Source organism: Stegostoma tigrinum, chromosome 30 (assembly GCF_030684315.1).
Source record: "Stegostoma tigrinum isolate sSteTig4 chromosome 30, sSteTig4.hap1, whole genome shotgun sequence".
Classification (NCBI taxonomy): domain Eukaryota; kingdom Metazoa; phylum Chordata; class Chondrichthyes; order Orectolobiformes; family Stegostomatidae; genus Stegostoma; species Stegostoma tigrinum.
The window spans coordinates 44,248,906-44,261,018 of record NC_081383.1 but is presented as its reverse complement, the minus strand read 5'-3'; the positions used below and the strand labels follow the sequence as shown (position 1 = coordinate 44,261,018).

General features: G+C 44.1%; 1 protein-coding gene across 4 annotated transcripts in view; it reads left to right on the top strand.

Moving 5' to 3' along the window:
* Positions 1 to 4,153, top strand: part of LOC125465803 (tropomyosin alpha-3 chain) — an 86,444-nt gene extending 82,291 nt beyond the window's left edge. For all 4 annotated transcript variants that reach the window (XM_048559665.2, XM_048559667.2, XM_048559666.2 and 1 more), the window contains one exon: positions 2,344 to 4,153. Coding sequence is in view for 2 of the 4 variants with exons in the window: in XM_048559667.2 (XP_048415624.1) it covers positions 2,344 to 2,426 (83 nt within the window). In the remaining 2 variants the exon portion in view is untranslated. The remainder of the gene's footprint in view (positions 1 to 2,343) is intronic.
* The last annotated feature ends 7,960 nt before the right edge of the window (positions 4,154 to 12,113 follow it).

Sequence of the window (12,113 nt, the reverse complement as noted above, 5' to 3'; positions counted from 1 at the left end):
GTTAGTGTCATGTGGAGGCCGGTGCTAGGAGGATGGTGCTGGATATTGCTTTTTGTATGAAATTATCGATCTTGGGAATGAGCGAGAGCCTGATCTCTACTCCCTAGCATCAGCGACCTTCAACACTGATGGAATTGGATTATCACATGCCCCAGCCAAATATTTAGAAACTACATTTCAAACACAAGCTCGTTGTTTGTTTTTTTTTTGAAAACACATCCATTCTGGGGATGTCACTGTCAGGGCTAGCAATTACACCCAACCCTTTATTACCCTGAAAGATGTAACTGCTTCCACTCCTTTACCTGCTGGTAGCAGTTTTGAGAAAAGTAGAAGGTCTCCGAGGTCAGTTTCGAGCCAACGTTCAGTCTAATTAAGGGATCTTTTTGTGTTGGTGAGGCAGATTGAGTAGATTTTGCTGCTCCTGCTGCATTCTTTTGGGAACCGTGTAGATTCTGTGTCAATGGGTTTTTTTTAACCCCACCCTGGAATCTGTATGCTTACCATTGGCAATAAACAAACCTCACTAATGATCCCAAACTATTTCCTGAAGGATACCGCCTCTTCCTGCAGCCAGCAGAAACCTTTTCCAGACCAGGCAAAACCCTGAAGCAAACTTCCACTTGTCCTGATTGTCTGCCCCTCGACAACTGAGCCTGGACCTAGGTTGCACAGGGTCACCCATCTCAATAAGTATAGTCAGGCTCCCATTGCAGGGTGGGACAGGTATTCTGAAGACATTCACTAAAACACTTTTTAGTTCTCTATTCCTGCTTCCCAGGGGATGGTTGGGTGAGATCCAGTAGTTTGCACATTCATTTTCTTCTATTATGTGTACCTCACCTGGGATAGCACAGGTGGAGCATGGGAGGTTTCAGTGGTGGAATTCAGTGTGGGGAGGAGATGATTTAACATCTTTTATGATCCTAAATTTGAAATGTAAGGTCATGGTGACCTGTAAATCCAACTGAGAATCTCATATTAAGTAATGAATAATCAAGGAGAGTGTCCTGGGCTAAACCATCACATACAGTTGGACAGCACGGAAACAGACCCTTTGGTCCAACACATCCATGCCGACCAGATATCCTAAATTATTCTAATCCCATTTGCCAGCATTTGGCCCATATCCCTGTAAACCCTTCCTACTCATATACACATCCAGATGCTTTTTAAATGTTGTAATTGTACCAGCCCCCCACAACTTCCTCTGGCAGCTCATTCCATACACACACCACCCTCTGTGTTGAAAAGTTGCCTCTTAGGACCCTTTTACATCTTCTCCTTCTCACCTTAAACCTATGCCCTCTACCCTGGGAAGATGATCTTAGCTATTCATCCTGTCTATGCCCCTCCATAAATTTGTAACTCTCAAGAAGATCACCTTCAGCCTCTGCTCCAGGGAAAACAGGCCCAGCCTATTCAACCTCTCCCTATAACTCAAACCCTCCAACCCTGGCAACATCCTTGTAAATTTTTTTTCTGAACCCTTTCAAGTTTGACAACATCCTTCCTATAGCAGGGAGACCAGAATTAAATGCAGTTTTCCAAAAGTGGCCTAACCAATGTTCAATACAGCTGCAACATGACCCTCCCAACTCCTGTACTTAATGCATAGATTCAGTTGCCAAATTCTTCTGGAATGTGCACTTTTGGGATGATGGCAGCAAATGGTGAGCTTTTCTGAGTTTGATCTTATCTGTTTGGAAAATAAATAATCAGCTTGAAACCCAACCGTTACAGTGCAAGTATTCATAGAACAGAGAACATCGCAGCACAATACAGGCCCTTCGGCCCTCGATGTTGTGCCGACCTGTCATACCGATCTCAAGCCCACCTAACCTACACTATTCCATGTACATCCATATGCTTATCCAATGACGACTTAAATGTACCTAAAGTTGGCAAATCTACTACCGTTGCAGGCAAAGCGTTCCATTCCCTTACTACTCTCTGAGTATTCCTTGAAGCTGTTTAAATAATATTGTAACCCTAAATCCCAAACCAGTTCCACCCAACTAAACAATAACACTGAAGACTGATTTTTAAGCTAATGCCACGTTTACTAATGAGTCTGTCATTATATTAACGACTATGATCTGATGAAGCCATGTTGTGAATGAAGGATTTAAATCAACCAAATATTCTGACCTCTCAATTAAGATTTCAAACTTTTGAATAGCATCTGACCTAACTAGGGTTAGTTGATGGTCATCTTTTCCCGCCACCATCCCAGCTGGAATTAAGATTGCCGAGGGTGTAAGTTTGCAAGATGTGAGGTCAATGATGAACAAATTTCGCGTCTTTCTCACCTGTTACTGACGTATTTCTCTCTCTTTGTAGAACAAGTTACTCGTGCAAAAGAAGAGAACATGGGAATGCACCAGGTCCTCGATCAAACTTTACAAGAGCTCCACAATTTATAAAGAAAACCTTAAGGAACATAACTCCAAGCAACCATTGCCAACTGACCGCTTGCGATCGAACATTCCACAATGTCCTGTCCCTTTGAGCAAGTGTCAGCTCATTCCACCCAACTATTAAAGATTGAATGCCGACCAAAGTTTTTTAAAAATTTTGTAATTGTAGAATTTTTATTGCAAAAGTCCCTTCTTTTTCCTCAGTCACGCAGCATTTCTCCTATTGTTAGAATAAGCACAGCTATCTCTATGTAAACTCTCTCTCTCTATGTTAGAAGAAGCACAGCTCTCTTTATGTAAACTCTTCCCTCGTGTGTGAGACAGGAGTAGATCTGTCAAGGTTCAGGTTTCAGTCTGTTCCATTTTTTGAAAAAGACATTCTTGTGGTGGAGCCTGCACCTTATGAATTGGCCTTGATTATTGTGCTTAGTTACTGCTCTTCCTGTCTGTTCATTTGTGCTGTTAACCTTTTGTAATCACTTGCTTTGTCCTTCATTCAGTAGGTGATGTCATTCAGTAGATCCTGCATAGATCATCAGATCTGGGATCTTTTCTGTTCCTTCTGTAATAAGATGTAGTTCTGCAGGTTGGAGCTTGAGGTTCTCTTCCTCAGCTTTTAGACATCAGGCTCCAGTCCTTTGCGATCCTTGTTTCCATTCCATTTATTTGGACTATTTGATTGGATTGGAAAAAGCAAACCCTTGTTTCCACTATGTCCATTATTCTTGCCCCCACCACCTGTCACCTCCATTTGATTGGGCAGAAGCAAAGCAGTTTTGTAATTTTCAATGCACCATTTTTATATCTAAGTGATCAAGGCCCCTTTTTTGATTTACAGTCTTTCTGTAATTGTACTGTCACTCACTGAGCCTTGTACTTGGCGAGTGATGGGTAATGACCATTAGGAAAGGGGCAACACAAGCAGATTTGAGTTGGGGCCCCTAGAGATCGGCTGTCTCGTTCTGCATCCCTTAGCTTCAATGGAAGAGAATGAACTGTTATGTCTAGTAAGCCCCAATGTGTGTATGCGCAGAAAGGGGAACTGCTGTGAACCCATACCTGTTAGGAAATCATGCACATGACTCACATCAAGAGGGAAAACCTCCTGCAGCCTGGAGCGAGAGTGCCATTCAGCCCCTGCAAAGGAATGCCAAAATCTTGCTTTACAAAGTCTTAAACTGTGTCTGTTTGCATCTTTGCTGAATTGTGCCTTGTTAAATGGGTAAGACTGAGTTTAAAAGTTGTTACCTGTGGCTACGTTGACTGCTCCATTGGCAGAGTATTAATCGTGGTGTACCTTGGTTCTGTTTAGTTTCCAGTCCATTCCATTTATTTGGACCTCGTTGTTTGTTTAGAGTAACTTAAAACAGTGATGTTTGTGACCAACACTCACCAAAAAGAACACCAGAAACTGCTTTCCCATTTAGAAATGCCCAATAATTCCTCTCTCCTTTCCCTTGCTCTCCCCTCCATTCCCCCCCCAGCACATGAACATGACTTCTACTGATTTGTACAATTTAATAGACTCCCATGTTCCAGTGCTGGCACCACAACACAATAACAAGACACTATTTGTATTAAAAATAGCACCGGAACTGGATTAAAAGGGAATGTGTTTTTTTATTATTTCTTTGCACATCCAAATCAGTTACCTTGGGGAATTACGACTTGATCTGTGTTTGCACTGGTGATGTTGACCAATGAGCAAATAAAATGACTCACTGCTGAAGAAATCTTAAAGCTGCAAGTTTTCTGGACGTTTAGAAGTCTCACAGTTGGAGGCCCTCTGTAAAACACACGGGAGGCACATCCTCAGTCACTGAGGTGGCTGAATATTTCCTACTCAACCTGTTCAGTACATGTTATTACACCTGTCCGTGTAGAGTAGATGGGACCTGAAATGCCTGCTAGTTCAGCGGTATGGACACTACCACTGTGCCATGAGGGCTTTCCACTGAGCTGGCTATAGGTAGAAGCAGAGACACCAAGACTGGACAGCATGATGTCCCAATGGTTAGCATTGCTACCTCACAGCGCCAGGGACCCAAGTTCATTTCCACCTTCGGGTGACTGTGTAGTTTACACATTCTTCCTGTGTCTGCGTGAGTTTCCTCCGGGTGCTCTGGTTTCCTCCTATAGTCCAAAGATGTGCAGGTTAGGTGGATTGACTGTGGTAAATTGCCCATAGTGTCCAGGGATGTGTAGATTGGGTGGGTTTTCCATGGTGAAGTGCAGGGTTATGGGGACAATGTAGTGGGGTGGGTATGGGTAGGATGTCCTTTGGAGGGTCAATGTGGCTGCTTCCACATTAGGGATTTTATGATTGTGCCATTTTTTCAACCATGACTGATCTGTACCACAATTCTACAGTCATAGCATCAGATTGCCAATTACCTTCATGCAACAACATCTTGTGATGCATCCTGAAACTTTCAACTGACCTGGTGTTTGGGGAGAGAATTTCCCATTTTGATTCTTCTACAACCCTTTGTGTGAATGATTGCTTCCTGTGTTCTCTCCTACATCACTTAGCTCCAATCAAAAAAATCAAGATTTTAAAATCCCTCAGACTAGATTCTTTCATCAGTAAGCTGTCTCTCCCTAACCCCCTCAGCATTTTAAATACTACTATCAATCTAGTCAATTTCTCAAAGTCGCAAGAGTTCCCACACCCCTGCATAACATTTTCAAGTTGAGTGAGAACTCCGTAACTACTGTACTTTCAGCTCTACACCATTCACTGCTCACTGCCAGGCACTTAATTGCCTTTTAACTAACTTCTTTTAAAGGTGTCAGAGATAATGGGAACTGCAGATGCTGGAGAATCAGAGATTACAAAGTGTGGAGCTGGAAGAACACAGCAGGCCAAGCAGCATCTTAGGAGCACAAAATCTGACGTTTCGGGCCTAGATCCTTCATCAGAAAAGGGGAATGGGGAGAGGATTCTGAAATAAATAGGGAGAGAGGGGGAGACGGGTCGAAGACGGATAGAGGAGAAGATAGGTGGAGAGGAGACAGACAAGTTAAAGAGGCGGGGATGGAGCCAGTAAAGGTGAGTGTAGATGGGGAGGTAGGCGGACCGAAAATGGAGAGAAAAGAAGATAGGTGGGGTAGAGAGGTAGGGAGGGGATAGGTCAGTCCGGGGAGGACGGACAGGTCAAGGGGGCGGGCTGAGGTTAGTAGGTAGGAAATGGGCATGCAGCTTGAGGTGGGAGGAGGGGATAGGTGAAAGGAAGAACACTTCCTCCCACCTCAAGCCGCACCTCCATTTCCTGCCTACCAACCTCATCCCGCCCCCTTGACCTGTCCGTCCTCCCCGGACTGACCTATCCCCTCCCTACCTCCCCACCTACACTCACCTCTACTGGCTCCATCCCGGCCTCTTTGACCTGTCTGTCTTCTCTCCACCTATCTTCTCCTCTATCCATCTTCGACCCGTCTCCCGACCCCCCTTTTCTGATGAAGGGTCTAGGCCCGAAACGTCAGCTTTTGTGCTCCTACAATGCTGCTTAGCCTGCTGTGTTCATCCAGCCCCACACTTTGATGTCTTGCATTTAAAGGTAAATGTATCTATCCACAGATGGTTGCACAGAATTACAAAGAGATTCTTGTCGGATCTCAAAGCGCATTTGTGACTACTGGAGCCCGGCCCCATCAACCACTCAATGTAAATTAGTTGCATATCTTCGGGTCTTCCTAAAGAGTTAGTTCAATTGGTCCTGGGTAAGTGGTTTATTTATGACTGCACCTGATCTTTCAAGGCTCTCAGTGGTGTTGTGCGGCAAGATTAATGACCTATAAATGTATTCCCTGGAAGTGTACTTCAGAGTATTGTCTGAACTTTGGGATTAAGGCAACTGATTGGCTTTGACTCAACAATTCAATTGTTTCCAGCTATTGGGGATTTCAATAGACAATAGGTGGTGGAGTAGGCCATTCGGCCCTTCGAGCCAGCACCACCATTCATTATGATCATGGCTGATCATCCACAATCAGTATCCTGTTCCTGCCTTATCCCCATAACCCTTGATTCCACTATCTGTAAGAGCTCTATCCATCTCTTTCTTGAAAGTATCCAGAGAGTTGGCCTCCACTGCCTTCTGGGACAGAGCATTCCATATATCCACCACTCTCTGGGTGAAGAGGTTTTTCCTCAACTCTGTTCTAAATGGCTTACCCCTTGTTTTTAAACTGTGTCCTCTGGTTCTGGACTCACCCACCAGCAGAAACATGCTTCCTGCCTCCAGAGTGTCCAATCCCTTAATAATCTTGTATGTCTCAATCAGATATCTTCAATCTTCTAGTGAAATTACCCAGTAAACTTCAGGTCATCCAAAGATCAACTGCCCGTGGCCTAATTTACACTGAACATCATGGCCTTATGTAAAGGGTGTGAGAGGGGTCATGTAGTCCCATAGTAATGCCCCTACCTCTGGGCAGGAGGCTTGTGCTCAAATACTGCCCACAGTGCATCGAAAGATATCCAAAAGGTTGTTAAAAATAATTAAAAGGTTTGTGATAACCAGGTGCGAAAGGACTGGTGACATGCTTTGTGAACCCCTCAGTCAAAACACAAAAAATATTAATTCCTTTCAGTGCATAGCCATAACACGCTTTAATTAAAATAAACAAGTCAAAATTAAATCAATTACAAGGTTTGATTGAATGCAACAGGAATTTTATTCAATAATAAAACAGCATTAAACACACAAAAAACACAGGGGTAAAGTTTTATAGGGGAAGAGGATCTGGTGAAGTTGGAAGAATATGCAGATTATCCAGTTTTTCAAGTGCTTGAGTTGGTCTTAATTCAATCTGAGACCATGGTCCAAAAGGCACAGGGGCAGTCTTCCAGTTCCTGCCACTCTGAATCCACTTTCCTTTCACTACCATTTAATCAAGCAACTTCTGAAATATGGTTCATTTATGTTTCCCGACTGTGGCTCCATTATTTGCCCAAGCTGGGTAGTTACTGGGAAACCTTTGGTGTCCAATATGTGCAACTTTCCATCCAAATATATATTAAAACAGGAGATCCAAGTTTCCTAATGCCTGACTCAGTTGACTGCTTTCAACATCTCTTAATAAAAAGGCAACTTCAGTTCAGATGATTTTGATTATCCAATATTGGTTTTCAGGACTCAATCTCTGAGACATCAACAGGTTGAGGTTTAAAACTTGATTTTGTTCCTTGAACTGGCAATGGGTAACTCTGACTTCAACTCATTAGCAAGCCCCTGGTAGACTCCTCCAGTGGTGTTTGCTCTGGGTATGTTCCTCCTTTTGCATTGGGAATGGGTTTTCTCCTAAACTTTTTGGCCTTCCCTGAAACATTACTGCTCCTGTGTGAATGTTACTTGCTGCATACTACCCCAAGTGAGGCTTCACCTTCTCTGAGAACTGCTAGGAGTTTACCAGGAACACATTGTTATCCAGAAATCTTCCTCTACCCTGTTATCTTGTTTCCAAGCCCTTTTATAGTTGCATGGATTACTGCTTTGGGTTGTCTTGACCCTCTCTGATGACCAGTGATCTATCTTCTGGACTGTTTAATCGAAGTCACCCTGGGCCATTCCAATCCTCGTTCTGTGGGATATTCAATCCCCTTTAGGTTCTTGATCTTTTTGCTGGCCTTCTCACTCATGGAGTCCCAACAGCGTGGAAGCAGGCCATTTGGCCCATTGATCTTTCAAAGAGCATCCCTCCTAGGTCCAACCCCCTACTCTGTCCCTGTAACCCTGCATTTCCCATGGCCTGTCCACCTAACATGCACACCTTTGGTCTATGGAAGGAAACAGAGGACCCCAAGGAAACTCGCACCGATATGGGGAGAACGTACAAACTCCCCACAGACAGTCACACAGGGCTGGAATTGAACCCGGGTCCCTGGTGCTGCGAGGTAGCAGTGCTAACCAATAAATCACCATGCCACCCCAATCTGTTGACCTTTCCAGTTTGGGTAGAGATATCTTGCTGCCAGCTAAGTTGTTCTATAATAAAATGTCATTGGTAGTGAGATTGGCTCCACAGTCACTTAACAAGCCCCATAACAAAATTAGAGATAATGGGAACTGCAGATGCTGGAGATTCCAAGATAATAAAATGTGAGGCTGGATGAACACAGCAGGCCAAGCAGCATCTCAGGAGCACAAAAGCTGACGTTTCGGGCCTAGACCCTTCATCAGAGAGGGGGATGGGGGGAGGGAACTGGAATAAATAGGGAGAGAGGGGGAGGCGGACCGAAGATGGAGAGTATTACAAGAGAGTTGCAATGGGAGAGAGATTCCCTGAGGTTGGTCCGGAGGGAGGAGGGTAACTTCTTCAGGTTAGGCATCCCTGGAAGAGGCTTCGCAGTGAGGTTAAAATAGTATCAGAGATAATGGGAACTGCAGATGCTGGAGATTCCAAGATAATAAAATGTGAGGCTGGATGAACACAGCAGGCCAAGCAGCATCTCAGGAGCACAAAAGCTGACGTTTCGGGCCTAGACCCTTCATCAGAGAGGGGGATGGGGGGAGGGAACTAGAATAAATAGGGAGAGAGGGGGAGGCGGACCGAAGATGGAGAGTATTACAAGAGAGTTGCAATGGGAGAGAGATTCCCTGAGGTTGGTCCGGAGGGAGGAGGGTAACTTCTTCAGGTTAGGCATCCCTGGAAGAGGCTTCGCAGTGAGGTTAAAATAGTATCAGAGATAATGGGAACTGCAGATGCTGGAGATTCCAAGATAATAAAATGTGAGGCGGACCAACCTCAGGGAATTTCTCTCTGTACTGAAGGGTCTAGGCCCGAAACGTCAGCTTTTGTGCTCCTGAGATGCTGCTTGGCCTGCTGTGTTCATCCAGCTTCACATTTTATTATCCCATAACAAAATTACTTGCTTAAGTAAACTTTAACCAATGGCATCTCTATCACACTATCCCTGTGACCCCTTCTATCAGCCTGCTGAAATACAATTTTAGGTGGAAATTCTTTTATTCTCCCTTGCAGCAAGGTCTGTGAGCACCTGATGAGTTGGAGAATGCTAATGTTTCTGTTTAAATGTTTTCTCTGTTTTTTAATCTTTCTCTTTTGCAGCCTGAATCTCTCTCAGACGTTGGAATTAACAATTTTCCTTCTCTTGTCCTGGCTTCCTGTACTGAAAGCACTTGGGCCAGCTTCCCACAAGTCTCCCAACTGGACCCTTTCTTTTAACAGCCAGAGACTGTCCTACATTCTGTACCTGACTTGCTTTATTTCTCTCCAGCTTATCCCACTGAATATGAGATAATGGGAACTGCAGATGCTGGAGAATCCAAGATAACAAAGTGTGAAGCTGGATGAACACAGCAGGCCAAGCAGCATCTCAGGAGTAGAAAAGCTTCACTGGAACTCTGATGAATGGTCTAGGCCCAAAACATCAGCTTTTGTGCTCCTGAGATGCTGCTTGGCCTGCTGTGTTCATCCAGCTTCACACTTTGTTATCCCACTGAATATACCTTGTTCTCATCTCTCTCTCTCTCTTTAGCCTATGAGAGTTCCCATATTGCCAGTTTCCCTGAGTTTATGGCTCTGCGAGTTTTCACCTAATCGCCAGTTGGTTTGATTCCCTCTTCCTCATCATCATTTAAAAGGGGACTGAGATTTTGAACTCCTCCAGTAGAAATACCCCCAGAAAGGTTTTCGTAGCTGGCCTCAATGTTCAGTGCCTGCACCGGCTGGTCAAAAGAGAGCTGCTTAAGTCATTCACATTCCACATAGGTCTGGTCAGGATGCTTCTTGAGGGTTTGGAATTTTTGCCTCAGGCTCCAGCTGTTATGAAATATCTTTTGCTATTTCATCATCAGTGTCACTCCCCTCAGGTCGGGGGGAATAAACTCTGTGAACCTTCCCTTTCAGCCTAACAACATCAGTGTCTGTTAAACTGATCGCGGGAACTGCTGAACGTACCTTTCAAAGGAGTTGAAAGTATCCACCTTTTTCTTATGAACCTTAGGAGTGCCAACAGAATGTGTCAGAGCCAGAGATAGGTGGTGGCTCACTCACTAATGCTGCTCTCCCGTCCCAACTTGAAATGTAAGCCAAAATGTAAACCCCTGTTCCCCTTCATTTTCCCTTTTCCCTTTTTCTCTCTCTTCTTTCCATTCTTATCCCTGCTTCTCTCTTTCCATTCCTGGAACGTTCTATCCTCCAATTCTAATCTTAACCCTTTCAGTTTGCATTCATTTGTTTCATACCCTCGGGTTCCACCGTTAGCAATTTCACCAGCTGTTCATTTCATTCTACCTTTCAGATAAAGCTCCGCTGATGAACACTCCTTTTAAAACATCCAAGGCTTTCATTTTTTTCATCAAGTTACACTTTTCCTGCTCTGCAAAAGCATTCGCATTAAATATGGCATTTTAACAAAACCCGAAAGAACTCCTGATGTAAATCTGTAAATCAGAGGAAGGGTCACTCGCCCCAAAACGTTAACTCTGATTTCTCTTGACTGATGCTACCAGACCTGCTGAGCTTTTCCAGCAACTTTTGTTTCTGTTTATGCCATTTTAACACTTTAATATGTATAAACACACTTTCAAAAGAACAGTTTAATCCCCTCCATGTTAATTCTGTCATTCACCTTTGGGAACACCCCAGGCAAGCTCCAAGTTTGTTATGACCAGGTAGGGAGGGTGAACCAACTCTCCCCTTTTTTGATGTGGCCAACTGTCTGTGTGGAGTTTGTGCATTCTCCCTGTGTCTGCAGGGTTTTCCACGGGATGCTCCAGTTTCCTCCCACAGTCCAAAGATGTGCAGATTAGGTGGATTGGCCGCTTGGTCTGGGCGGGGTGTTCTTTGGAGGGTCAGTGTGGACTTGATGAGCTGAAGGGCCTGCTTCCACACTGTATGAAGGTTAAAGAATTTTAATTGGAGATAGCAAGAACTGCAGATGCTGGAGTCAGAGATAACACAATGTGAAGCTGTAGGAACACAGCAGGCTGTTTCAGAGCGGCAGGAATGTTGATGTTTTAATTCCTTACAGCACTCAGCTATCCGACACTTCAGTTAAAACAGCACTGGTCACAATGGAGGGAAGAAAAGGTTTTCTTCAGCTGAAGAAATAGGAATTTTACTACCTATTTAGCTTATTGAAAAGTAGTTTTAGAAAGTGACATCAAAAACAAAGAATATGCAGCTGAGATGTGTCTAAGAGAATTTGACGTTTTTTAGTTGAATTTTAGACCACTGCTGTGTAGCAGCCTCCTGGCTGATTGCTAACTTGGCCGAACAGCAAGGGATGGTGGGTACATTGGCCAAGTGAAACTCTGAAGTCACAGGATCTACGCATCAGACACAGTGCAAACACAGCGGCTAGGTACTATTGACATCAGCATAATGTAAAAGGCAACAGTTATTCTGCACAGACATCTCCAACAACTTATCCACTAAACAAAGGACAGCCCAGACAGAAAGGCACTAGGTCCTGCTGCACAAAGAAATTAACAGTAACATAACATCTAAATGATTGACTCTTGTACACTGTTAAGTGTGTCTCCCTGATTGGCCAGAACTATAGAAAGTTCCAGAAAACCATCTAAATGCTATAAAAGGAATATTCTTTTCACCTGAAAATCTCTCCTTTGGAACCTTTGGAATCATCTGAAGCCTTCTGCAGAGACCAGTATGGCAAGCGGCAGAGACCGACTGACCATCCGGTGGGAGAGAGACAGAGAG